Here is a 26,500-nt window from a genome sequence, read left to right as displayed (position 1 = left end):
TGTGCAGGTGAGGACAGAATGAATTATTTTCTTTGGTATACTGGTTAAACGACATTATGTTAATGTGGGATAACCATAAAAACCGTGAGATTAAGACAGTTGGCGACCAGTTTTGCAAACTCCTTTAAGTGTACATTTAACAAGGAGATTAGTCTGTAGCTGGGGTACTGGGAGGGATCCTTCTCCTTAGGAAGGATTTTGATGTGGGCTGCAGGTGACTGTTGTGAGGCCTGGAGGAGGAGAGGGTTAATTGCCTCCCCAAAGGCATTATAATATAAAATAGTGACCCCATCGGGGCCTGGGCTTTTGCCAGATGGGGAAAAAAATGCAATAACCTCCTCTAGTTCCCGCAAGGAAAAGTGTTGATCCAGCTTTTCTCTCATTTCTTCTCATATTTTGGGGACATTTGGTTTTTCTATATGCTGCTATTTTCCTTTATTTAAGGGCAATTTCTGTCTGAGAAGACCCCTGAAAAATCTACAGACATAAACATGGGGGCATGAAGTCACCTGGCCTATACTCGCATCCCTCACAAAGTGCCTGTAGCTGAGAAACAAGAAATTGGTTGTAAACGGAATAAGTGAGATAGAAAAAGGTACACTTACAGTCTGGTGTAGGTGGTGCCATAAGTCAGTCAGCTGAACGTCATGGACTATGCCTTAACCTGCGGTGGATAAGCCAGGAACAACTCTGGTCCCTACCAGAGGGAGGTATTGACCAAAGAATCTATAGCACAGTTGCAGTCTTCACCCAACTCCACAATATCCGGTTTTGTTTTTTTCCAACGTCTCCAATAAAAAGGACAGCTGGCCCTGATTAGGAACACAAAGATTAATAAAAGTGACCTGTTAATGGAAAATTTTACTCTTCACCAAGAGGTCTCTCCTGCAATGAGTGGTGGACCAGGTTCGGTAGTGGTTTTGTTTTAGAGAAAATAATGGCAATACATTTAGATTTCCAATCTGAACAATTACTATAAAAATCTTGATGGTAATGTCTATTAATGGAGCGTAGGGGTAAAACCCTTTTTAAAGTGGGCTTCCTAGATTAAAAAAAAAAAAAACACATGTCTATCTAATATTGTGAAAAGAATATGAAGCACAGGACCTTTTCTCTGGGAGATTCAGGCCCTTTGCATTTATTAATGAAAGTATTAATAAATCTTGTCTAGGAGTCCTTGACGTTGGAGAATATAAGGTGGGAAGGTTTTATCTGGTACTCTTGTAGAGTATTGGAGATGCACAGAGTCCAGATGCTGAAGCTCGAGGGAAGGAGGGGAGACACAGGAGAGAAAGCAAGGGGAAGGGATGGAGAAAACAAGGAAAACCTCTTTGAACAAACAAGAAAATGAAACCATGAGTTAACAAAGGGTAAAATAAATTACACCTGCCTACCATGGGCAGGTATTAATTGTAGCTGTGTCTCTTACTGGGGTTGAGTGTCAGTAAATTTCAGACATAATCAATGTAGAAAATTCTGATTAACTTGATACAATATAAATTAAGGTTTAGAACACTGGAGGAAAACTACAGATAATGCTGCTGCAGTAGTTGTGTAGTAGGGTGCAACATGGTGAACAGCTTCAATTAGCATCTCATGGAACTGGCTGGGCGAGAAGTCAGAGACAGCACCACAAAAATAATACGTGGCCTCAGCCATAGAAACACCTGGCTTACTCCTATCACCCAATTTTGAAAAGGCCTTTGACAGACTGCATTGGCATTTCATGACAGGGGCACTGGAGCAAATGGGACTGGGTCCTGTCTGCTTACATTGCATTCTCTCACTATAAGAACCAAACTGCAAGGATTAAAATCAATTGCTGTTTGTCAGACCCTTTTAACATTAGAAACGGGTTAGACAAAGATGATCCTTATCCCCTCTCATCTTTGTCCTCTGTATGGAGGCGTTGGCGAGGTCAATCCAGACAATTCTGGTATTAGATCAAGAAGTAGAGACCATAAACTGGCATTATTTGCGGACGATCTATTGTCAATTGTTACCAGCCTGTCTTTGCCCAAGCTGCTGGCAGTATTACACAAATTCTGTCAACTTTCCCACTTTAAAACAAATTAAAGGTCGTGACTTTGAGTACTTTGTACTATGCTAAATGTCTCCTGATGTGATATCCTTAACGATTTTACCTACAACTAGAAAAAGAAAGACAATAGGACCCGATCAGCAGCCGATTCATGTGTACACACTATACACATTTTGCACAATTTACCTTCAGATCTGTGCTCTTCATCTGTCATAATCATCGGCTGAAAAGATCGTGACTCTGCACACTCCATAGAGATCTATGGCCACTGCAGGTCGTGAGTGCATGCACACTGCAGAATCGGCACGACATTCTTCCATCGTTGAATGAGATTTTAAAACAATCAAATGATACGATTTGCTTTGGCATGATGATTGTTCATCCTTGGGGTGTACACACTAATGCGATAAGGGGCTGAACGGTCGTTTATAGTGTGATTGGCCCGATAATCATCTGAACACACTGTATTGTGTACCTAGCCTTAATGACCTCCAACAAGTGTTTCCCTTTGACTGGTACCCTACCCACATTAAATATGTAGGGGTGGCGCTAGCAAAAGCTGGCTAACTCGTAGATGTTAATGGTACCTACTCCTTCCTTGCCCTACAGGAGAGGCTGGTCTCACCTACAAATTAAGCACTTCCTCCAAACACTGGGCCGTCTCTCAAGTGTGAGGAGAAGGATGACCATTTTGTGTAGTGCCCCAAGACCCTAAACCAGTGATGGCTAACCTGTGACACTCCAGGTGTTGTGAAACTACAAGCCCCAGCATGCTTTGCCAGTAGATAACTAGCTGATAGCTGGCAAAGCATGCTGGGGCTTTTAGTTTCACAACACCTGGAGTGTCACAGGTTAGCCATCACTGCCCTAAACACACCGCTTTGTGTAGGGCCCCAAGACCCTAAACACACCGCTTTGTGTAGTGCCCCAAGACCCTAAACACACCGCTTTGTGTAGGGCCCTAGGAACCTAAACACACCGCTTTGTGTAGTGCCCCAGGACCCTAAACACACCGCTTTGTGTAGTGCCCCAGGACCCTAAACACACCGCTTTGTGTAGTGCCCCAGGACCCTAAACACACCGCTTTGTGTAGTGCCACAGGACCCTAAACACACTGCTTTATGTAGTGCCCCAGGACCCTAAACACACTGCTTTGTGTAGTGCCCCAGGACCCTAAACACACTGCTTTGTGTAGTGCCAAAGGACCCTGAACACACCATTTCCACAATATATAAATTGCTTATTGAAATCTTCACGATCAGTTGCTGGGTTATGCAAAACTGTGGGTAAGGGATCTGAGGGGATTAGAGGGAGGTAAAGTAATAGGCCAAAATCTACCAGCTTCTCCGTAGTGGAGGCACAGTTCATGGTTTCCCCAGGTGGTGCAGATGTCGCTGCCAGTTGTACAAAGTGTATTCGGATGTTTCTGGGTTCTACTGATGATGTGGCTCAGAGGTTGGCTCTCCACCTCATGTATGGTGGGAATGCACTAACATGACTTCATTATGGCAGAAAGTTCGGTGGTGTGCAGACAAGATCTTGGTAGTAGACGACTGAAATTTTAGCTACTCAACTTGGCCAATATCTCGACTCAATAACGCTACAAAAGTGGTAATTCTTGTTCAATGGAAGTTGTCGTCCTCTCCCCCAGGCTTAATAGAGTTGTTAGCAACAACACACATTTTATATGGCTATGAATGATATCTCATTGGGACAGATCGCTACACTGGGTACATGGCTGCAATGGGTTGAACTTAACAAATCGTTTACATATAAATCCCTGCTTGATGCAGACAATGCTCCAATGTAATCATACACCCTATATTAGTGTTAACCATTAGAGAACCTGTGGTGAGTGTTAGGTGGTCCTTCCTTCGTCTAGGTGGGCAAGTATAACACAGCAACGCTGGCGGGAGTTAGTGTGAGAGTCACTCTCAAGGATATCCACTCCGCTATCTGTATCCATCTAACAACAACATGACTCAGGAGTGGAGATGTTAAAGACCCTCTTAAGGCAGAATAGGGGCTGGTAAATCTAGGAAAGGGTGCGGTCACATAATAAGACGTGGTCACATTCTCTTTAGGAGGCGTATCTCTTATATGTGCTGGGGGGCTGGTGCCACCATACACGATGATGATGATTATCGGCACCACTATCCAGCCGCTTCTGATTGGCTGATTGTGTATATTTTATATTGAAAATGTGACTTTCACATTTATTAGTAAGTCAGACAATATTCTTTTTTTTTTTTTTATGACACTTCATTACTTTATTATTATACTGTGATTTTAGCATTTACTACTAACACTGTTAAGCCACATGTCTATGCTATCATGGGGTGTAAGTATACACACTTGTATGCGTTGAGGTACGTCTGCCACATAGGCTGCTGTTATTGAACCGGATGCATCTTGGAATGTGTACGACTCAACATATATTATCGAATATTTGATGCATTTGTGCCCCATAATATGCACAAGATCCCACGTTATACTGGTGAAATCACTAAGAATGATGGAAGCACATTAATATGAGGGTGTTTGAAGAGGTGGGGTTTAATAATTAAGGTCTGTGAGGCTAAAGGCTTGCTCTCATTTCCTGTTTTTTATACGATTCCATTCCGTTGGGTGGCTGCTTGGTAAATGTAATCTTCCATAAGGCTCTCTGTGACCATTATGTGTGAACCACATCATCATCATCATTTATTTATATAGCGCCAACATATTCCGTAGCGCTTTACAATTGGGGACAACTATAGTAAACTAATAAACAAACTGGGTAAAACAGACAGAGGTGAGAAGGACCTGCTCGCAAGCTTACAATCTATGGGAACCACATAACCCATTCCTACTTCATTGTAGCTGAAAAAGCAGCAGCCCAAAAATTGCAATGAATCCTGCCCCCAGAAACCGTGCAGTCTCCCACGTGAGCTTGCACAGCATGGAATCTTGTAGTGTGAGCACAGCTTTTTGAATGGGGCTGATATTGAGGTTTTGGGGGGAGGGTAGACTGATTACAGGAGAGTGGATAATAAAGGAATGTGATATTCATACCTGCCTGATTTTCTCAAACATTTCTATATTTCCAATCACAAGGCTGGTTACCCACTAGTTACTCACTGGTTAATCACCAGTGATACCACATTTCAAGGGCGATCGTATTTGACATGAGGTGGTGACCAGCAGTTGTGATTGGTGAGTAGAGGACGATTCACTGACCTCAGTGCATTGTTTTGCAGTGAACCCAAGTAAATAGAGCAGGCATCATCCAAAACTCACCGCTGTGCCAGGAATGCTCCCGACTACAGGTGCAAGTGGGTATAGGGCCATTGGAACCCATAGGTTCCATCCCCATGTGTATAATTTTATTAGCATTAAAAATGCCTGCAACAACATGATTTTTGATGCCAGGGACTTAAGTTGTATGTTTTATTCATTTAATTTATTCTGTATATTGAAGGTTTTTATTTGTGTTGTATTTCATGTATGCTTTTTGTCATGTACTTAAATACATGTGAAAAACGTACAAGACAATGAAATCTGATGGTGTAATTCTAGCAGTGTACTCTGCATGTGTTAATATCGTCTCTGTTACGAGGCTGGTAGTATACACACTGGTGTATACGGAATTGAGGCTATAGCATGAACACACGTTAGAGCCCCAGAATTATGAAGTGTCTTGATTAGGTCACACGTGTGCACATACAGCTGGTCCATGTGTACACCTATGTACAGTGTGCTGCCATTAGCCACAGGAGACTTCCCCCACAGTCATACAGGTTGCTGGTAAAGATTATGGATCTCTATCCAGGCCAGGAATCCTCTGAGTGCTCAGGAGAGACTTGCCCTAATTATCTGGATCACTATTGTCCCATGGAGGAGGAGGGGGCTGTGCCATATCGCCGTCCAGCTGAAAGTAGAGCTTCTCAGCCTGTGTACACTCTATCCGTGTATATATTTATCATCATCTTTCTACACATACTAACTTATAACCTTGAGGAACAGGTGGTGTGTTCTCTGGCCTGTGTTCCTTCTAGCCAGCAGCTCCTAATACTCCACTCCTTCATAGATGTGTGTTTATATAACCACCACACTCAGTGCATAGATTTATGTACCCCCTTCACATAAAGAAAAGTAGATTTGTGCCTATGCTACAAGAGTGACATAATGCATTTGTCTGGTTTATTTTATATCATCATAAATCCATGCTCACAATGATTCAAATGCAGCTGTTGTCGGACTGTTATGTTGCATTACTTCTGTTGGCTACAAAATTCTCCTAAGTTGAGAAGCCATTAAGGTGCCCCCACACAGTGCAAGTTGTTTTTCTTGAAATGTAGTTGGATTTGATGTGATCTTACAATTAGCTGTGTACAGGGCACAGGTCTTTCACATACAATCTCATTTGACAAGATCTAACAGGACTATGATCATTCAGGTTTTACAAATAATTGTATTGCTCTGTGTGGCAGATTGAACAATCATAGTTCTGTCATTCTTCTGCCTGTGAAAACTTATCATCTCTATCATAGTATTCTGTGTTTGTACAAATTGTTAAATGAAAAGCTAAAGATCATTTAGCTTAAATTCATATTGTGAGCAGCTTTAGCTGTAGTGAGATCGCCACAGTGCCTCAAAATTTGCTGGGAATTTCTTAGTATCTCAGTGGGTGCTTATCTGTCCTGACTCCTTACCTACAATGGACCTCATTGCGTGCCTAGCGGCCTCACTGTGCCACAAGGGGCACTGGGGACTAGCGGCCTCACTGCGCCACAAAGGGCACTGGGGACTAGCGACCTCACTGCGCCACAAAGGGCACTGGGGACTAGCGACCTCACTGTGCCAGAAAGGGCACTGGGGACTAGCGACCTCACTGTGCCAGAAAGGGCACTGGGGACTAGCGACCTCACTGTGCCAGAAAGGGCACTGGGGACTAGCGACCTCACTGTGCCAGAAAGGGCACTGGGGACTAGCGACCTGACTGCGCCACAAAGGGCACTGGGGACTAGCGACCTCACTGTGCCACAAAGGGCACTGGGGACTAGCGACCTCACTGCGCCACAAAGGGCACTCGGGACTAGCGACCTCACTGCGCCAGAAAGGGCACTGGGGACTAGCGACCTCACTGCGCCAGAAAGGGCACTGGGGACTAGCGACCTCACTGTGCCAGAAAGGGCACTGGGGACTAGCGACCTCACTGTGCCACACAGGGCACTGGGGACTAGCGACCTCACTGTGCCACAAAGGGCACTGGGGACTAGCGACCTCACTGTGCCACAAAGGGCACTGGGGACTAGCGACCTCACTGTGCCAGAAAGGGCACTGGGGACTAGCGACCTCACTGTGCCAGAAAGGGCACTGGGGACTAGCGACCTCACTGTGCCAGAAAGGGCACTGGGGACTAGCGACCTCACTGTGCCAGAAAGGGCACTGGGGTCTAGCGACCTCACTGTGCCAGAAAGGGCACTGGGGACTAGCGACCTCACTGTGCCAGAAAGGGCACTGGGGACTAGCGACCTCACTGTGCCAGAAAGGGCACTGGGCACTAGCGACCTCACTGTGCCAGAAAGGGCACTGGGGACTAGCGACCTCACTGTGCCAGAAAGGGCACTGGGGACTAGCGACCTCACTGTGCCAGAAAGGGCACTGGGGACTAGCGACCTCACTGTGCCAGAAAGGGCACTGGGGACTAGCGACCTCACTGTGCCAGAAAGGGCACTGGGGACTAGTGACCTCACTGCGCCACATAGGGCACTGGGGACTAGCGACCTCACTGTGCCACAAAGGGCACTGGGGACTAGCGACTTCACTGTGCCACAAAGGGCACTGGGGACTAGCGACCTCACTGCGCCACAAAGGGCACTGGGGACTAACGACCTCACCGAGGCACAAAACTTATTGGGTACTAGCGTCCTCACTGAGGCACAAAGCTTATTGGGTACTAGTGTCCTCACTGAGGCACAAAGCTTATTGGGGACTAGTGTCCTCACTGAGGCACAAAGCTTATTGGGGACTAATGTCCTCACTGAGGCACAAAGTTTCACGGGGACTAGTGACATTACTCAGGTACAAAGTAAAACCAATGTCTATTTTCTGTTGTGGACATTCTGAAAGAGAAAACATGACCAATATACAGAAATGGTAGCTTTACTTTCCAATGGTGTAGATTTGTATAGTTGCTGCCAAATAATACAGTTTACAGTAGACATCTGCAATATGACTTTAGTATTCAGTGTGATAGAAGTTGTGCATGTAATGGAACTCTGAGACATTGTGAACTGCAGTGTGTTCATGTTCTGTTGTCTGCCGAGTTCTGCCATGAAAGGGTTACACTGCGTGTTCCTGTGTTTATCTGGGATGTACACTTCTCTATCCCACACACATACACTTGTGCAGTGCCGGCAGCCATGTCTTGTGGGGGCTGATTCTCTCCCTGCCATGTAATTAGCACCCTGCTACTCACACACTGACAGCCCCTTGGCATTGCCACAGAAACTGCACAGACAGACCCTATATTTGGGAATACTCTGTTCCTCAGCACCAGCGGGCACTGTATGTGTGTGTGTGTGTGTGTGTGTGTGTGTGTGTGTTATGTGTTCAACTTTCTGTGTATGGAGCTTTGATTTATTGTTCCTTTGTGTCTATGTATTGGATTGTTTCCCAACCTCATTAAATGAAAATGTTCTGCTGAGACAATATTTCTGGTGTGTTTTGCGTAATGCATTCAAATAAACAGTTATATATCACTTCATTATACCCATAAAGATGGAGTCCTGAATTTTACCTGTTTGTAATGCAGTCTGAAGACCAGTCAGTGAACACGTTTCAGTAATTTCCTGAAAAATGTAATGTAAAGCAGCAGCGTTGCCAGTGTACATTTTATTTATACTAATAACTTAGTCTATAGTGTCTGGTGTATATATCACATTTATATAATAGGACATTTCTCTGGTCTGTATCTCAGTATATAGGACGCAGTCTCCAGTGTATATATCACAGTTATACAATAGGACATTTCTCTGGTCTGTATCTCAGTATATAGGACGCAGTCTCCAGTGTATATATCACACTTATACAATAGGACGTTTCTCTGGTCTGTATCTCAGTATATAGGACACAGTCTCCAGTGTATATATCTCTGGAGGAGATAGGACATAGTTCTGGTCTGCATATGTTTATAGGTTATAATAAGAACTGGAAGAACATTAATATATATGTGTGTGTCTATATATATATATATATATATATATATATATATATATATATATATATATATATATATATATATATATATATTTAACATCCAATTCCCTGAGCCTTCAAATCTGTAAGGCTCTCTGAGAACTCACATTTTTACTCAATCTCTACTACAAGCCACACTCACTCCTCTTGTCTCAACTCTGCCATTTCCCCACTAGATTATATGCTCTATTATTCCTCCACTGACTGGCAAAATGGAGCATTGTGGTGTCTTACGAATCAATGAGCACATGTTTTACGGGAGCATACCATAGATACTAATGACATATTGATCACAATAAAAAACATTTGTGAATGGCCATCTCCCTCTCTTGTGACAACGGTCTCTCCATCTTGCAGCTGTCCCTTTCCCTCCCACACGGCGCCTGTCTATGAATGAGGTGTTTGCGGAGGGCCGTCCACAGCTGGAAACGCTGAAGAATCACTTGGCCAAGGAGGGGAGGTTGGAGGAAGAGGCCGCCTTGCGCATTATCCGAGAAGGAGCTGCCATTTTGCGACATGAGAAAACTATGCTGGAGGTGGAAGCTCCCATCACAGGTGAGTCAGCCATTATTTGTATTAAAATACGCGGTGTAATCCGCATGCGCATCGCTGGTAAGGTAAAGTGTGCTGTTGCTCCTAGCAACCAGATAGATGTCTATTTTCATTTTTTAAACTCTACGCTCTGGTGGGTAACATTTATTTTCCACCAATTCATACCTGCCCTTTACCATTGTTTTTTTATTTTTACACACATTTTCTCTTTCTTCTGGTCTCTATTTAGACATTTCCTATCATTTGTTGTCTTGGACTCTTACTGTGACTGATTTCTGTCTCTCCTCTTGTTGCAGTGTGTGGGGATATCCATGGACAGTTCTTTGACCTCATGAAGTTGTTTGAGGTTGGGGGTTCGCCTCACACCACCCGCTATCTCTTCTTGGGGGACTATGTGGACCGGGGATACTTCAGTATAGAGGTTAGTCACATAAATAGGATCTTCCACCAGACAGAATAGACCTGGACCGCGGACTGCTCACATCCTGCTGAATTGAATCTTCCCCTATGTGTACGATTTGTGACACATAAGGACCCAAACCTGTGGTTTCCCATCTAGTGTGCATATCCGACCAACATGTGACTGGCGGATAAACCTTGGACCGTTTACAGGATTTAATTGTATACATAACATATGAAGGTCACCTACAGAAATACATTTGGCCTCTAGTGACGGAGTCACACAGTGAGAGTGAGGAGGCATCAGGGTTTTCTGTATTTCTTGTGTTACTCTTGTACTCTTTAATGTGTTGCCTGCATTGGTTTATATCTGCATTTCTGTAATTAATGAGCCTTCATTGCACAAAGTGCATCCCCATGAAAGCAACGACTGGCGCTTACTTCCCGCCACATAAGGGGAAGTGTAAGGTCCGGTCATGTTTGTGGGGGCAAAGAAAAGTGCTGTGGATACCTGCCTAATTGGGAGACGCCTAAAATACACACCCTACACTTGAAGGTCTTTATTATATCTCAACCCGTAGCGGAAACTCTGTTTAGTTACAGAATTTGGCACATTGCTGCGTTAGCTTGTAGTCGCCGTGGTCAGAAAGCGCACATCATTTCTCCCCGTGCATACAGGTGCCCAGGGACATAATAGCTGCACGACAGACCCAAGTAGATAAAGCATTAGCACTGAGCTTCTGTGGGTTTCTGCATTCATAAATGGTCTTTTGTGAACAACATGCACATAGTGATGTAGAAAATCATGTTATAGACACCTGATCTGTCATTATTCATCTGTAGTGTGTCCTTTATCTCTGGAGCCTGAAAATTATCCACCCCAAAACCCTGTTCCTGTTGAGAGGGAACCACGAGTGCCGACACCTAACTGAGTATTTCACCTTCAAGCAAGAATGTGAGTGTTTCCTGTACTACATTCTATGTGTTGCTCCAGTGTCCATTCTAGGAGGTCATTTAGGGCTGTGGATATGGTCTTACATTAAATTACTCTCCACCATACTCACAATAGTTTTACTGACAAAAAGGTGATAGGATGAAAACTACCAAATGCATTAGGTGCGGAGTATTTTTCAGGGGAAGAGAATTGCTAGAACATGTTGACCATAGACATATATTGTTTGGAAAGTACAGGTACTGCAGTACCATATGTGGGCAGCAGGTGGTAACAAGGACAAACCATTCTTCCATTACTTATTTCACACTTGTAGCGAGTTGTAAACTACTTTAGGGCAAGATAAATTCATATTTACATATAGCATGCTCAGCAACAAGGTCTGAATGGTTAAAGTGGGGAGGGGGCTCCTATAGCATTGAATTTGTGTTTATCGTGCAGGTTACATGTGATAGTCTCCATGCTTGCAATATACCAAATAAAGTTATGAGGAGCTCTAGTGGTAGGAGGGTTTTTCCAGTTTTTAGTAGTTAGGGATTGAGCAGCTGCAAGGATGTGTATATTTTTGTTATTTTCATGTGTGTTTGTATTTTATGCTACATGTGTAAAGAGTTTGAATAGGCAGTAATGTTAGTAAATAACACTGTAAGGAAATGGTAGTATATACCTGCATTAAACCTCAGAAGTTGTAGTCAAATTGTTTATAACACGTGTGCAATAAGCATCAGGTTATACAGAAAATGGGATGTGTTTCTGCCTTCATATATATTGATGGCCAACTGCATTTTACACTCTGGGGCACATGTGTGTCCTACTCTATCCTGCTGCACTCTGACCTATTATTCTGTGCCCTGTTCATCTACATTCTATAATACTGTATTCTACAGCGCTCTAGTACTCTCTTCCTCTGTAAACTCTTACCATGTTGTGTCTCGTTGCTGTCTACACTCTACGCTTTCTAATACTCACTACTGTCCTTCTAGTCTATCCTGCAGCTCTCTGCCAGCTACTGCTCTGTGTTTTATAACTTTCTAGTCATTGTATCCTGCTGCTCTCTGCACTTTATTGTACTGATACCTGCTGCTTTCTAGTACTCTGTCTAACTACACTCTGCGCCCTTCTCCTTTGTTCTCTCTACATTCTAGTATTCTGTGTCCTGTGGCCCTCTACACTCTACTACTCCTGTCCTACTTGTTTATGTATCTTGTGGTCCTCTTTACCCTTCTACTCTGTGTCCCGCTGCTCTAGACCACACCATGTCCTGCTGTTTTTGACTGCTCTATATCACCCTGTGCCCTTGCTCTTTAACCACTCTGCTCTGTTGTCTTGGTCATTTTCGCCTTTTGTTGTCGTTCTTTAAAAACCTTGGCCTATTGTTTCCTGCACACTACTGCTCAATCGCCCGTGTTTCTCTTGACAGTGTTTGTGTCCTCGGTAACGTGCCCATTTGTTTTGTGTAATGTCTATTAGTAGTCTGCTTATCGCTGCTTGCACCTGCATTCTTCTGATGTTAGCACATGTACCATGCCACAATCTGTACTGTTCCCTGAGTGATCTGCTGCTATCCATCAGTCTTGTGGCTTTGTCCATTTGCTCATTCTACCACGTGCCTAGATACTTAGATGTGTTTATCATCAACATCTGACCGCACATCATTCTGCTTCCTGAATTGTTTATTAACTCTTATGTATTCTGGGTATAACTGTATGGTCTTCAAGGCCAGGGTATATGTGAACCCCGCTACCTGCATGCATGTAATCCTCCTCCATCATGCTGCTCTCTGTACCATTGTTTCCATCTGTGAACTGGACATCCAGCTGCCTTCCATGCCGTACACATATTAGTGTGTCCATCTGTGTGCTACATCTGCTGTCTGCCTCTGTCCTGCTGCTTTCCCCGTCTATCCGGCTCCTTTTCCTCACTACAACCTAATTCCATTCTTTTATGTTGTCTGCCATCTGGCGCTATTACTAAACATTACCATTAAACAATCGTAAGGGTCTCTGCACCTTCATATACACGTTTCATCTTGACTGACAAGCAATGGTCATTGTACAGCAGTTCATATAAAAGAAAAACTGTTGTCACATTGATGGCTCCATCATCACTTCATGTTCTCAGGCTGACCATGGATCTTACATGAGGACATGGTAACGTCTGCAGGGAGGAGCTGGGTGTTCCCTGCTGCGTGCACAGATGGGGGAATTATACATCTATCTAACCTCTCACCTGCAGTAATCAGATTTGGGTTTCGGGACATGATTATGTAAATGGAATTGAAGGGGTGGGGAAGACAGTCTGAAGGAACAGACAAGCAGGAGATGGGTTTCTACATTCCTGGAGGTGGATGTAACCAGGCCTCAGCCTATACAGAGGTCATTTTATACAGACATATTCCAACCAAAGTAATGACAGCTTTCATACACACAAAAGTGAACTAATAAAGACATAGCTGACGTCCCCTTCCACACAGGATTCTCACTGTCCTTACTGTCTGTCCTCTCCTCATGCCCCGAGTCTGTCGTTTCCTCATCGAACCTCCTCGTGTCTGTCGTTTTCCCCACGCAATATCCTCTGCCTTTACCCTATGCCTCCATGTGTCTGACTTCACCTATTGAACACCCCTCCATGTCTGTCTCTCTCCTCATATATTCAGCTGCACCCTCCTCTGTTCCTATCTTCATTCTCAGTCTCTGTACAACCATAAAGTATGGGAGACAATGAGCTCCTGCTACTCTCTTGTTAACAACATATTACCTGTTTTGTACCGCTAGCCTTCTGGCTCTGATATTAGTGTGACTGCTCTGATAGAAGGTGTGAGAGGAAGGGACACATGAATGGAGGAGGAAGGCAGAATCTTGCGTGTTTTTGATTTCAGTGTAGCAGTCTGACAGCGGGGGCCTCACAACCCTTCTGACTATTTGGCTATAGCAGGAAGTGTCAGAAAAGCTTTATCTGTTTAGAAGCTAGGGCAGACGTCAATAAACGTTGATGTTGAGAAGGTATAAACTCTTGTTTACATCTCTTTGTACCGCCGAATAGTGAAACTTGTTGTTTTTCCCTGCCTATATTTTTGGTATCTAATCCATGTCCTGCCCTGCACCCACAGGTAAAATTAAGTATTCAGAGCGAGTATATGACTCCTGCATGGATGCCTTTGACTGCCTCCCACTAGCAGCTCTGCTTAACCAGCAGTTCCTGTGTGTGCACGGGGGTCTCTCACCTGAAATCACCTGCCTGGACGACATCAGAAAGGTGATTTCCACCCCTTGTTCCCTAATACGGCTGAGATTTACATTCATAGCAATGTATCAGTTCTACGTATCCAGTATTGAGACTTTCATATTGTGCAATAGTGTGTTAAGTAACACTGTTGGACATAATACATAGGGATCCTCATAGTGCCCCCTTACTCATCTGCATCAGATACACAGATCTAACCAACCTCTGGGGCCTTATTAGTTAGATATGATGGACGATGTCTCCCCTATTATCCCTCCACATCAGTTAGATAGACCCTATAGTACACTCATTTCACAACATTATATAGACAGTTTCCTAGAACCCCTGGTGGCTCACACTTTTCATTATCTCCCCCTCTATTCTTCTCACCAGTTAGACAGACTCATATAATGCCTGGGGATACACACATTTCACTGTCTTTTCTACTTTCCATAACATTTAGACATGGTTCTCTCTCTTCACATTCTCCCCTATCTCTCCGCTTCATCAGTTAGATAGATTTAAGGAACCTCCTGCATTCGGCCCTATGTGTGATCTGCTGTGGTCCGACCCTGCTGAGGACTACGGCAATGAAAAGTCATTGGAACACTTCACCCACAACACAGTGCGTGGATGCTCCTATTTCTACAGGTAACAGTCCTGCGCTTGGGTGTAAATACTGAGTATTATATGCTTCTCTGTACCCTTACCAGTACCTTGTCTATATATTTCAGCTACCCTGCTGTCTGCGAGTTCCTGCAGAGCAACAACCTGCTGTCAGTGATCCGGGCCCATGAAGCACAGGACGCTGGGTAATGTCTTTCCCCTGGACCCTTCCATTGTAGAAGAAAATGTCTCATTTCTGTTTTATTTTGTTATGATTCTGCATAAATAGGGATGGGGTTGACATATAAGAGGTTCAACTCCTCAGGCCAACAATCTTTAGGAAGCTATTATTCAGCTGTGCATCCTTTGGTTTAAATGTGTCAGTTTAGTACTAACTATGCAGTATATATGTGGAGGTAGATGACTATGTGGAGTTACATGAAAATAGCCATTTGTAATACTTTGCTTTGTAATGTTTTCTCTTCCAACCTGCAGGTACCGAATGTACCGTAAGAGTCAGACGACTGGTTTCCCCTCCCTCATCACCATTTTTTCTGCACCAAATTACCTTGATGTATACAATAACAAAGGTTAGATGGGCATCTGGTGTGTGGTTCTGATAGTTACAGCCATTAAAATGTTCTCACACAATGTGTGGCATTCGCACTGTTCTGACATTGTGAGCTCTTGTGTATTGTAAATTCTATGGCCTCTGCTTGCAACATATATACTGTCTCCGTCTAAGCTGTGTGTATAGGAGACTGTGCTGCCTCTGCCTGAGCTGTGTGTATAGGAGACTGAGCTGTGTGTATAGGAGACTGCGCTGCCTCTGCCTGAGCTGTGTGTATAGGAGACTGCGCTGCTTCTGCCTGAGCTGTGTGTATAGGAGACTGCGCTGCTTCTGCCTGAGCTGTGTGTATAGGAGACTGCGCTGCCTCTGCCTGAGCTGTGTGTATAGGAGACTGCGCTGCCTCTGCCTGAGCTGTGTGTATAGGAGACTGCGCTGCTTCTGCCTGAGCTGTGTGTATAGGAGACTGCGCTGCTTCTGCCTGAGCTGTGTGTATAGGAGACTGCGCTGCCTCTGTCTGAGCTGTGTGTATAGGAGACTGCGCTGTCTCTGCCTGAGCTGTGTGTATAGGAGACTGCGCTGCTTCTGTCTGAGCTGTGTGTATAGGAGACTGCGCTGCCTCTGCCTGAGCTGTGTGTATAGGAGACTGCGCTGCCTCTGCCTGAGCTGTGTGTATAGGAGACTGCGCTGCCTCTGTCTGAGCTGTGTGTATAGGAGACTGCGCTGCCTCTGCCTGAGCTGTGTGTATAGGAGACTGCGCTGCCTCTGCCTGAGCTGTGTGTATAGGAGACTGCGCTGCCTCTGCCTGAGCTGTGTGTATAGGAGACTGCGCTGCCTCTGCCTGAGCTGTGTGTATAGGAGACTGCGCTGCCTCTGTCTGAGCTGTGTGTATAGGAGACTGCGCTGCCTCTGCCTGAGCTGTGTGTATAGGAGACTGCTCTGCCTCTGCCTGAGCTGTGTGTATAGGAGACTGCGCTGCCTCTGCCTGAGCTGTGTGTATAGGAGACTGCGCTGCCTCTGCCTGAGCTGTGTGTATAGGAGACTGCGCTGCCTCTGTCTGAGCTGTGTGTATAGGAGACTGCGCTGCCTCTGCCTGAGCTGTGTGTATAGGAGATTGCGCTGCCTCTGCCTGAGCTGTGTGTATAGGAGACTGCGCTGCTTCTGCCTGAGCTGTGTGTATAGGAGACTGCGCTGCCTCTGCCTGAGCTGTGTGTATAGGAGACTGCGCTGCCTCTGCCTGAGCTGTGTGTATAGGAGACTGCGCTGCCTCTGCCTGAGCTGTGTGTATAGGAGACTGCGCTGCCTCTGTCTGAGCTGTGTGTATAGGAGACTGCGCTGCCTCTGTCTGAGCTGTGTGTATAGGAAACTGAGCTGTGTGTATAGGAGACTGCGCTGCCTCTGCCTGAGCTGTGTGTATAGGAGACTGCGCTGCCTCTGCCTGAGCTGTGTGTATAGGAGACTGCGCTGCCTCTGCCTGAGCTGTGTGTATAGGAGACTGCGCTGCCTCTGCCTGAGCTGTGTGTATAGGAGACTGCGCTGCCTCTGTCTGAGCTGTGTGTATAGGAGACTGAGCTGTGTGTATAGGAGACTACGCTGCCTCTGCCTGAGCTGTGTGTATAGGAGACTGCGCTGCCTCTACCTGAGCTGTGTGTATAGGAGACTGCTCTGCCTCTGCCTGAGCTGTGTGTATAGGAGACTGCGCTGCCTCTGTCTGAGCTGTGTGTATAGGAGACTGCGCTGCCTCTGCCTGAGCTGTGTGTATAGGAGACTGCGCTGCCTCTGTCTGAGCTGTGTGTATAGGAGACTGCGCTGCCTCTGCCTGAGCTGTGTGTATAGGAGACTGCGCTGCCTCTGCCTGAGCTGTGTGTATAGGAGACTGCGCTGCCTCTGCCTGAGCTGTGTGTATAGGAGACTGCGCTGCCTCTGCCTGAGCTGTGTGTATAGGAGACTGCGCTGCCTCTGTCTGAGCTGTGTGTATAGGAGACTGCGCTGCCTCTGCCTGAGCTGTGTGTATAGGAGACTGCGCTGCCTCTGTCTGAGCTGTGTGTATAGGAGACTGCGCTGCCTCTGCCTGAGCTGTGTGTATAGGAGACTGCGCTGCCTCTGCCTGAGCTGTGTGTATAGGAGACTGCGCTGCCTCTGCCTGAGCTGTGTGTATAGGAGATTGCGCTGCCTCTGCCTGAGCTGTGTGTATAGGAGACTGCGCTGCTTCTGCCTGAGCTGTGTGTATAGGAGACTGCGCTGCCTCTGCCTGAGCTGTGTGTATAGGAGACTGCGCTGCCTCTGCCTGAGCTGTGTGTATAGGAGACTGCGCTGCCTCTGCATGAGCTGTGTGTATAGGAGACTGCGCTGCCTCTGTCTGAGCTGTGTGTATAGGAGACTGCGCTGCCTCTGTCTGAGCTGTGTGTATAGGAAACTGAGCTGTGTGTATAGGAGACTGCGCTGCCTCTGCCTGAGCTGTGTGTATAGGAGACTGCGCTGCCTCTGCCTGAGCTGTGTGTATAGGAGACTGCGCTGCCTCTGCCTGAGCTGTGTGTATAGGAGACTGCGCTGCCTCTGTCTGAGCTGTGTGTATAGGAGACTGAGCTGTGTGTATAGGAGACTACGCTGCCTCTGCCTGAGCTGTGTGTATAGGAGACTGCGCTGCCTCTACCTGAGCTGTGTGTATAGGAGACTGCTCTGCCTCTGCCTGAGCTGTGTGTATAGGAGACTGCGCTGCCTCTGTCTGAGCTGTGTGTATAGGAGACTGCGCTGCCTCTGCCTGAGCTGTGTGTATAGGAGACTGCGCTGCCTCTGTCTGAGCTGTGTGTATAGGAGACTGCGCTGCCTCTGCCTGAGCTGTGTGTATAGGAGACTGCGCTGCCTCTGCCTGAGCTGTGTGTATAGGAGACTGCGCTGCCTCTGCCTGAGCTGTGTGTATAGGAGACTGCGCTGCCTCTGCCTGAGCTGTGTGTATAGGAGACTGCGCTGCCTCTGTCTGAGCTGTGTGTATAGGAGACTGCGCTGCCTCTGCCTGAGCTGTGTGTATAGGAGACTGCGCTGCCTCTGTCTGAGCTGTGTGTATAGGAGACTGCGCTGCCTCTGCCTGAGCTGTGTGTATAGGAGACTGCGCTGCCTCTGTCTGAGCTGTGTGTATAGGAGACTGCGCTGCCTCTGCCTGAGCTGTGTGTATAGGAGACTGCGCTGCCTCTGCCTGAGCTGTGTGTATAGGAGACTGCGCTGCCTCTGCCTGAGCTGTGTGTATAGGAGACTGCGCTGCCTCTGCCTGAGCTGTGTGTATAGGAGACTGCGCTGCCTCTGCCTGAGCTGTGTGTATAGGAGACTGCGCTGCCTCTGCCTGAGCTGTGTGTATAGGAGACTGCGCTGCCTCTGTCTGAGCTGTGTGTATAGGAGACTGCGCTGTCTCTGCCTGAGCTGTGTGTATAGGAGACTGCGCTGCCTCTGCCTGAGCTGTGTGTATAGGAGACTGCGCTGCCTCTGCCTGAGCTGTGTGTATAGGAGACTGCGCTGCCTCTGCCTGAGCTGTGTGTATAGGAGGCTGCCTCTGCCTGAGCTGTGTGTATAGGAGACTGCGCTGCCTCTGCCTGAGCTGTGTGTATAGGAGACTGTGCTGTCTCTGCCTGAGCTGTGTGTATAACAGACTTGTACAACGTGGCCATCAGTGACTGTAAAAATTACATAAATGCTTACATGTTATAGTCTTTATTCATACCTGTTAGTGCTTTACATATGTGTATGGATGTAGTGCTGTATTTGTGGGAAGTAGCTACTACTGCTGAGTGTGTGTGGGAGTCTGGTAATGCAGTCAGTCTGCTGTGTATGTGAAATTCTCTTATTGTCTCCTCTCCTTACAGCCGCAGTGCTGAAGTATGAAAATAACGTGATGAATATCCGTCAGTTTAATTGTTCTCCACATCCTTACTGGCTGCCAAACTTCATGGATGTGTTCACTTGGTCCCTGCCCTTTGTAGGGGAGAAAGGTAATTACGGTATACTGTGCTCATCTATATGGTACATCATCTGTAAGTGTGCATTAGGAATATATATATATATATATATATATATATATATCACAAAAAGAGACGCGCCAAACATAGTGTGATACCATCAAAGTAAGAGTCACATCTAGACACTCTAGAATTGAATTTGAAAAAAGTATAGAGTGAGTTTTCCAAGGGTTGGAAAACTAATCACTCTATACTTTTTTCAAAATCAATTCTAGAGTGTCTAGATGTGACTCTTACTTTGATGGTATCACACTATGTTTGGCGCTTCTCTTTTTGTGTCTTTTCTACATAGGTTTTACATCTGCAATTTGATTGTGTAGCGGAGCTGCCTACTGTATGTGATTTATTAATTTTTAATCACAACACGTGGAATTTTAGATTGTTCACTAAGCGCCTGATATCAGGATATCACATATACAAAGCTGATCATTATAATTGTTATTGAATGAAGCTCAATCTAAAACTGTACATGTTTTACTTTTTAAAAGCAAAATCAGCCTGATGTCTCCTGTTAGTGTAATACCATGTTTGTATACAGCCACCACTTAGAACAGGGGTAGCCTATTTTTCAGTGATTCACAAATGGCTTTTGGTCACATAACGTTTGCATAAAAGCATCAGGTTATAATTATTAACATACATTTCTGTAGCACCATTACAGTCTGTACACTATAATAAAACAAGACTGGGTATTAACTAACAGGGACAGAGAAAATGTCCTCAAATTATAAGATAAGAGCACCAGCTGAAATTCCCAAAAATGTAGATTAACCTATGATTGACTAATCAATCTGAACTGTGTATATAGGAGACTCTAGATATTTCCAATTATGGACTAACCTACTACATAGACTGTGTGACTGCACTGTGCTCACTCTGTGACATCATTCAATCATGGACTAACCTACTACATAGACTGTGTGACTGCACTGTGTTCACTCTGTGACATCATCCAATCATAGACTAACCTACTACATAGACTGTGTGACTGCACTGTGCTCACTCTGTGACATCATTCAATCATGGACTAACCTGCTACATAGACTGTGTGACTGCACTGTGTTCACTCTGTGACATCATCCAATCATAGACTAACCTACTACATAGACTGTGTGACTGCACTGTGCTCACTCTGTAACATCATCCAATCATGCACTATCCTGCTACATAGACTGTGTGACTGCACTTTGCTCACTCTGTGACATCATCCAATCATGGACTAACCTGCTACATAGACTGTGTGACTGCACTTTGCTCACTCTGTGACATCATTCAATCATGGACTAACCTACTACATAGACTGTGTGACTGCACTGTGCTCACTCTGTGACATCATCCAATCATGGACTAACCTACTACATAGACTGTGTGACTGCACTGTGCTCACTCTGTGACATCATCCAATCATGGACTAACCTACTACATAGAGTGTGATTGCACTGTGCTCACTCTGTGACATCATCCAATCATGGACTAACCTGCTACATAGACTGTGTGACTGCACTGTGTTCACTCTGTGACATCATCCAATCATAGACTAACCTACTACATAGACTGTGTGACTGCACTGTGCTCACTCTGTAACATCATCCAATCATGCACTATCCTGCTACATAGACTGTGTGACTGCACTGTGCTCACTCTGTGACATCATTCAATCATGGACTAACCTACTACATAGACTGTGTGACTGCACTGTGCTCACTCTGTGACATCATTCAATCATGGACTAACCTACTACATAGACTGTGTGACTGCACTGTGCTCACTCTGTGACATCATCCAATCATGGACTAACCTGCTACATAGACTGTGTGACTGCACTGTGCTCACTCTGTGACATCATTCAATCATGGACTAACCTACTACATAGAGTGTGATTGCACTGTGCTCACTCTGTGACATCATCCAATCATGGACTAACCTGCTACATAGACTGTGTGACTGCACTGTGCTTAATTTGTAACCTCACCATTCAGTCTGACTAAACTACACTGTGCTACTCCGTAGAGTCCACAGGCAGAGGACCAAGGTGGGGAGATTACTCTGCTGAAGTGGGTCACATGTCACCTGATGTTTGTTTACAACAGTATACTGGTACTCTATGTTTGTGATTCAGAAGGTGGGCTTGATGTACAAGATATACTGGGGTAATAAGGTAGAGGTGAAGTCAGAGGAATTAGTTGTCATATTAATGTAAAAAGCCGCAGACTGACTTAGTCTATTCTGAACTGACTTTAAATATTCTGTTAATCCTGTTAGTCTATCAACTTCTGATATGTGTTATCCCTAATACATACATTGTAGTAGCTTTCCTAACACTGAGCACCAAATGATGATTTTATATTCCTATTCATAAGTGTTGTATGTTTATATCTATGTGTCTCTCTCCCCAGTTACAGAGATGCTGGTGAATATTCTCAGTATATGCTCAGACGATGAGCTGATTACAGAAGGGGAGGACGCCCTGGAAAGTGAGAGGAGTTTTTATGCTGTTCCCTGTACAATTCCCACTTTACGCAGAGCCTTTCTCTTTCTTATGGGCATTATACACTAAAGATGGAGGTTGTTTATTGTGGTTGGAAATTGTGGCTAAATGAGTCTGCTGGCAAATCAAAAACCTGGTTTCACAGCTTCACCTGCCTCGTTTCCCCTCATACTTTACAGACTGTAGGGTCACTATAAAACTGCATGACAGCAGAGAAAATGCTGCATTGTAACATCAGTCACCCACTTATACAGTAAGTGCACAGAGTAGCACATGATGTGACATGTAAAATGTTGCTCATCTTGACAGTGGGAGATGGGATGGATTGGGGCATCTCTCGTTAAATGCAGACAAGATACAAGAATATGCCTCATATTGCACTCACATACAGGACAAGATATATAAATGAGTCTCAGAGTGGAGATGGCACATTTTGGGGATGCTCCAGGTATTTGCTACATAGCCCCTGTTCCCTGCAAAAGTACTTACATTTGGAGGAGTTGGCTATCGGGCATCTATGGCAAACCTCTTGCACCATCCAGGAGCTTTTTAAATGGAAAAGTAGATTTATATGCACAAGTCTATCAATGTAAGAAAAATCACAGCCCCAACGCCCCCTTAATCTCATTTATCTAAAGGCTAACTACTCGGAAATGATTTTGTCTAATTAAAATTAGTGTGCTGGGTCCTACGACTTGCTGGTTACGCTGCTAAATAGGACACTGCCTGAAATCCGATGACAGTAGAGAAACATTCTGTCACTGCCAGTTGTGACTAACTAGCCTTCCATAGCAACTTCAGACAGTCCATACAGTCCTCTTTCTTCCCATGGGTACAGATGTTGCTAGATCAGTTATTTTTCAGTGGAGTTAACCTTTATGACCTAAGTAACCCATATTTTAGGTGGGACACCTAGAAAAATTAAAATTAACGAAGGGCTTGGTCCTAATCATTAGGCAGGACATTTTTACTGCTTCCAGCATGTGCCCTCCTATCAGGCCTGTAATCCTGTAAACAGTTGTTCCTAAACGTTGTGAGTGTTTATTAAGGGGGTCATTTTATGCAAATATGAATGTGCTGCATGTCTGCTGTATTTTAGTTAATAAATGACATTTTCTGGCTCACATCTGCCAATTCCCTCACTTTCTGTGCCCTACAAGGTGGTGCTTCTGTGCGCAAAGAGATCATTCGGAACAAGATCAGAGCGATCGGGAAGATGGCCCGAGTCTTCTCCGTACTCAGGTGATGTGGCTAAACATAGGACACCATGTCTTCAGAATGCAGACCTCAGACTGAACTGAAATAAACCCAGCAACCATAATTACTCTCTGTGAAAGGAGACACTGGTGCCCATTCACATCTTATTCTGAATGACAACAGTCTCTGAAGAATGATTTGTTTCAGCAACAAATATAACTTTATACTGGTTTAATAATAAGAAAAAGTAATGTTGAAATTGCTAGTACCTTAGATAAAGTACATTAGCTTTTAGGGTTTGTGGCTGAACCCGATATTCATGACAAGGCAGCCTATCCATTCACTAGAAACCTGTGACAGACTGAGGCACTTCCTACAGCAGTAATGTCTCTTGTGAGGTTATAGGCCGAAGAATATTGGTTCTGTCCATATAATAGCTCCCCCGCTGGATGTAGGTGACGGGTACACCTACAGATATTTCTTTGTGAATGTCATCGGATGTTGGCACTATTAGCTGTGTCTATGAGGAGTACCAATGTACAGCTAGTGGACAAAACTTGAAGATGCTAATATAAAGTCACATAATATACCTGTGGCTGGAATTGTGCATCATTCTCCCACAGGAACGTCATCCTGGGTGACGGCCTTCCCACAGGAAAGGATGGGATGAAGATGATCACTCTGTACCATTAAGTAATCATTATCATTTGCAGTCCAGCGGTTTTATACATGGCCTCCGCAGTGTTGGGATTTTATTCGTTTAATGCATGGACGCCCTTGGTGTCCTTCATTTACTCCGGTGTTTTCATTGTGGTTATTTTGGCCACTACCTGTAAAAAGCATAGGTTATTTGTTCATTAAGACTGAGTGACACTAAGTAATATGTATTATTGGGCAGCACAGTGGCCTAGTGGTTAGCACTTCTGCCTCACAGCACTGGGGTCATGAGTTCGATTCCCAACTATGACCTTATCTGTGTGGAGTTTGTATGTTCTCCCTGTGTTTGCGTGGTTTTCCATTGGGTGCTCTGGTTTCCTCCCACACTCCAAAAACATGCTAGTAGGGTAATTGGCTGCTATCAAAAATTGACCCTAGTCTCTGTCTGTCTGTGTCTATATTAGAGAATTTAGACAGTAAGCTCCAATGGGACAGGGACTGATGTGAATGAGTTCTCTGTACAGCGCTGCGGAATTAGTGGCGCTATATAAATAACCGATGATGATTATTTGCTCCATTTGTAACCTGACCCTTCACGTCTCATCCACAGGGAGGAGAGCGAGAGCGTCTTGACATTGAAAGGCCTGACGCCAACAGGAACACTGCCCCAGGGTGTCCTGTCTGGCGGTAGACAGACTCTGGAGAGCGGTAAGAAATGCTGCCTTGTTCCCCAGCCTCACATCTAATATTTATTTACAGGCTTTTTAGTTGTTTCTGTGCAGCTGGATTTGGGGGAAGTTTGCTTTGTATTTTACACAGGATATTGAGCAGTGTTTCAGAAGATAGTTTGTTGTGTCATGTTCTGCAGAGGGAAGTGTAGAAAGATGTGCAGTACCTACACTGAGGAGACTGGTGGATGACCACCTGGAATATGGGGGACTTACAGCTAGCATGTTGCCACATAGGCCATTTTAGGCAGAATTGGCTGCAAATAATTACATGTAAGGACACAAAACAAGGCAGCTTAAATGAGCTGTTTGTGGTTTTTCCTCATATTGACTTCTTGAGAGAGAAGGTGACACACTTGTCTGTAACATGAGTTATATTGGATTGTGATGGTAATGGAGCCGCAGGATCCTGGCAGTAAAGTAACACTCAGCAAACTGGTGTATACCCTGAGTATTGGATCTAAACATTAAAATGATTGCTTAATGCATTTATTTATACTGGATTCTTCAGTGAATAATGTGCTGTACTCTGGCCATGTATGAACATACCGAGAGATACAGAGACTAGTTGTATATATTAAATCAGCTGAAATTCTCTACAATGGCAACATGTTGGGGGTTGCTTATAGAACAGGTTCTAGGCTTAATACAGGAAGGGGGTACTCTACATTATCATCCATTACATTTATGGTTTAGAATATGACTGCTCTGTTCTATGGAAGTCAGTGATGTTTTTGTTTCAGAGAATGTTCTCCTTTACCCTAATACAAGTCTGAACAGCGAGGATTTTAGGACCGGTGAACAACATCAAATAGATCACAGATTGTCAGAGTTTACAGCACACCCCGACAATTAGCGATCTGCTGGGAGAGCAACAGTTTTTACAGCCTAGTGCATGGAGACCAAATAAAATGGCCCTTTTGCATGTTTTTGCACAGTTAGTAATACCTACGCTTGCTGTAGCAGTCAGTATGCACAGTTAGTAATGCCTATGCTCAGTGTCGGACTGGGGTATGAAGGGCCCACCGGGGGACTGCAACGCTAGGGGCCCACCAGAGAGGGTGTGGCCAGCCATCATAGAGGTGAGACCAGAAACTAGAGGGGTTGTGGTCAGCCCACGAAGGACAGCTAGCACCATTGTGTACTATATAAAGAATGCAGTGTGTATATAAAGAGTACACAGTCTTGACCTGCCCCTTAGATTGGGCGGAACAGTCACCAAAAATCGAGATTGTCCCACTAGAATCAGAACTGTTCTTGTCACTTTCACCACCTGTGGCTGCTGGTTTCTTTAGTTGCGACTTGTCTGGATCCTGGAATGTTGGGGGCCCTATTTGGAAAAAAAAATGGGTACATTTAGAAAATTACAACAAGGCCCAGCGTTAAATCAATAGGACCCACGATTAATACTTGTACCTTCCCCCCTCTTCTTCATCACTCTCTGCATTTCTGCCCCCCTCTTTTTCATCACTTTGTGCCTTTCTGCCCCCCCTCTTCTTCATCACTCTGTGCCTTTCTGCCCCCCCTCTTCTTCATCACTCTGCCTTCCCCCCTCTTCTTCATCACTTTGTGCCTTTCTGCCCCCCCCCCCCCCCCGTCTTCTTCATCGCTCTGTGCCTTTCTGCCCCCCTCTTCTTCATCACTCTGTGCCTTCCCCCCTCTTCATCACTTTGTGCCTTTCTGCCCCCCCTCTTTTTCATCACTTTGTGCCTTTCTGACCCCCCCCCCCCTCTTCATCACTCTGTGCCTCGCCCCTCCTTTTCTTCTTCACCACTCTGTGCCCCCCCCCCCCCTCTCTTCTTCATCACTCTGTCCCTTTCTGTTTCCGCCGACACCGCGAC

General features: G+C 45.2%; 1 protein-coding gene across 7 annotated transcripts in view; it reads left to right on the top strand.

The window, feature by feature from the left end:
- Positions 1-26,500, top strand: part of PPP3CC (protein phosphatase 3 catalytic subunit gamma) — a 51,518-nt gene that overhangs the window by 18,958 nt on the left and 6,060 nt on the right. For all 7 annotated transcript variants that reach the window (XM_075207123.1, XM_075207122.1, XM_075207121.1 and 4 more), the window contains 11 exons: positions 9,641-9,838; positions 10,132-10,256; positions 11,078-11,189; positions 14,296-14,441; positions 14,920-15,059; positions 15,143-15,220; positions 15,510-15,604; positions 19,437-19,562; positions 21,986-22,063; positions 23,238-23,319; positions 24,542-24,639. In XM_075207123.1, coding sequence (XP_075063224.1) covers positions 9,641-9,838; positions 10,132-10,256; positions 11,078-11,189; positions 14,296-14,441; positions 14,920-15,059; positions 15,143-15,220; positions 15,510-15,604; positions 19,437-19,562; positions 21,986-22,063; positions 23,238-23,319; positions 24,542-24,639 — 1,278 coding nt within the window. The remainder of the gene's footprint in view (positions 1-9,640; positions 9,839-10,131; positions 10,257-11,077; positions 11,190-14,295; positions 14,442-14,919; positions 15,060-15,142; positions 15,221-15,509; positions 15,605-19,436; positions 19,563-21,985; positions 22,064-23,237; positions 23,320-24,541; positions 24,640-26,500) is intronic.

The sequence above is a fragment of the Mixophyes fleayi genome, chromosome 4, assembly GCF_038048845.1.
Source record: "Mixophyes fleayi isolate aMixFle1 chromosome 4, aMixFle1.hap1, whole genome shotgun sequence".
Lineage (NCBI taxonomy): Eukaryota > Metazoa > Chordata > Amphibia > Anura > Limnodynastidae > Mixophyes > Mixophyes fleayi.
Note: the sequence above shows the minus strand (reverse complement) of the source record. Positions and strands in the feature narration are given on the sequence as shown.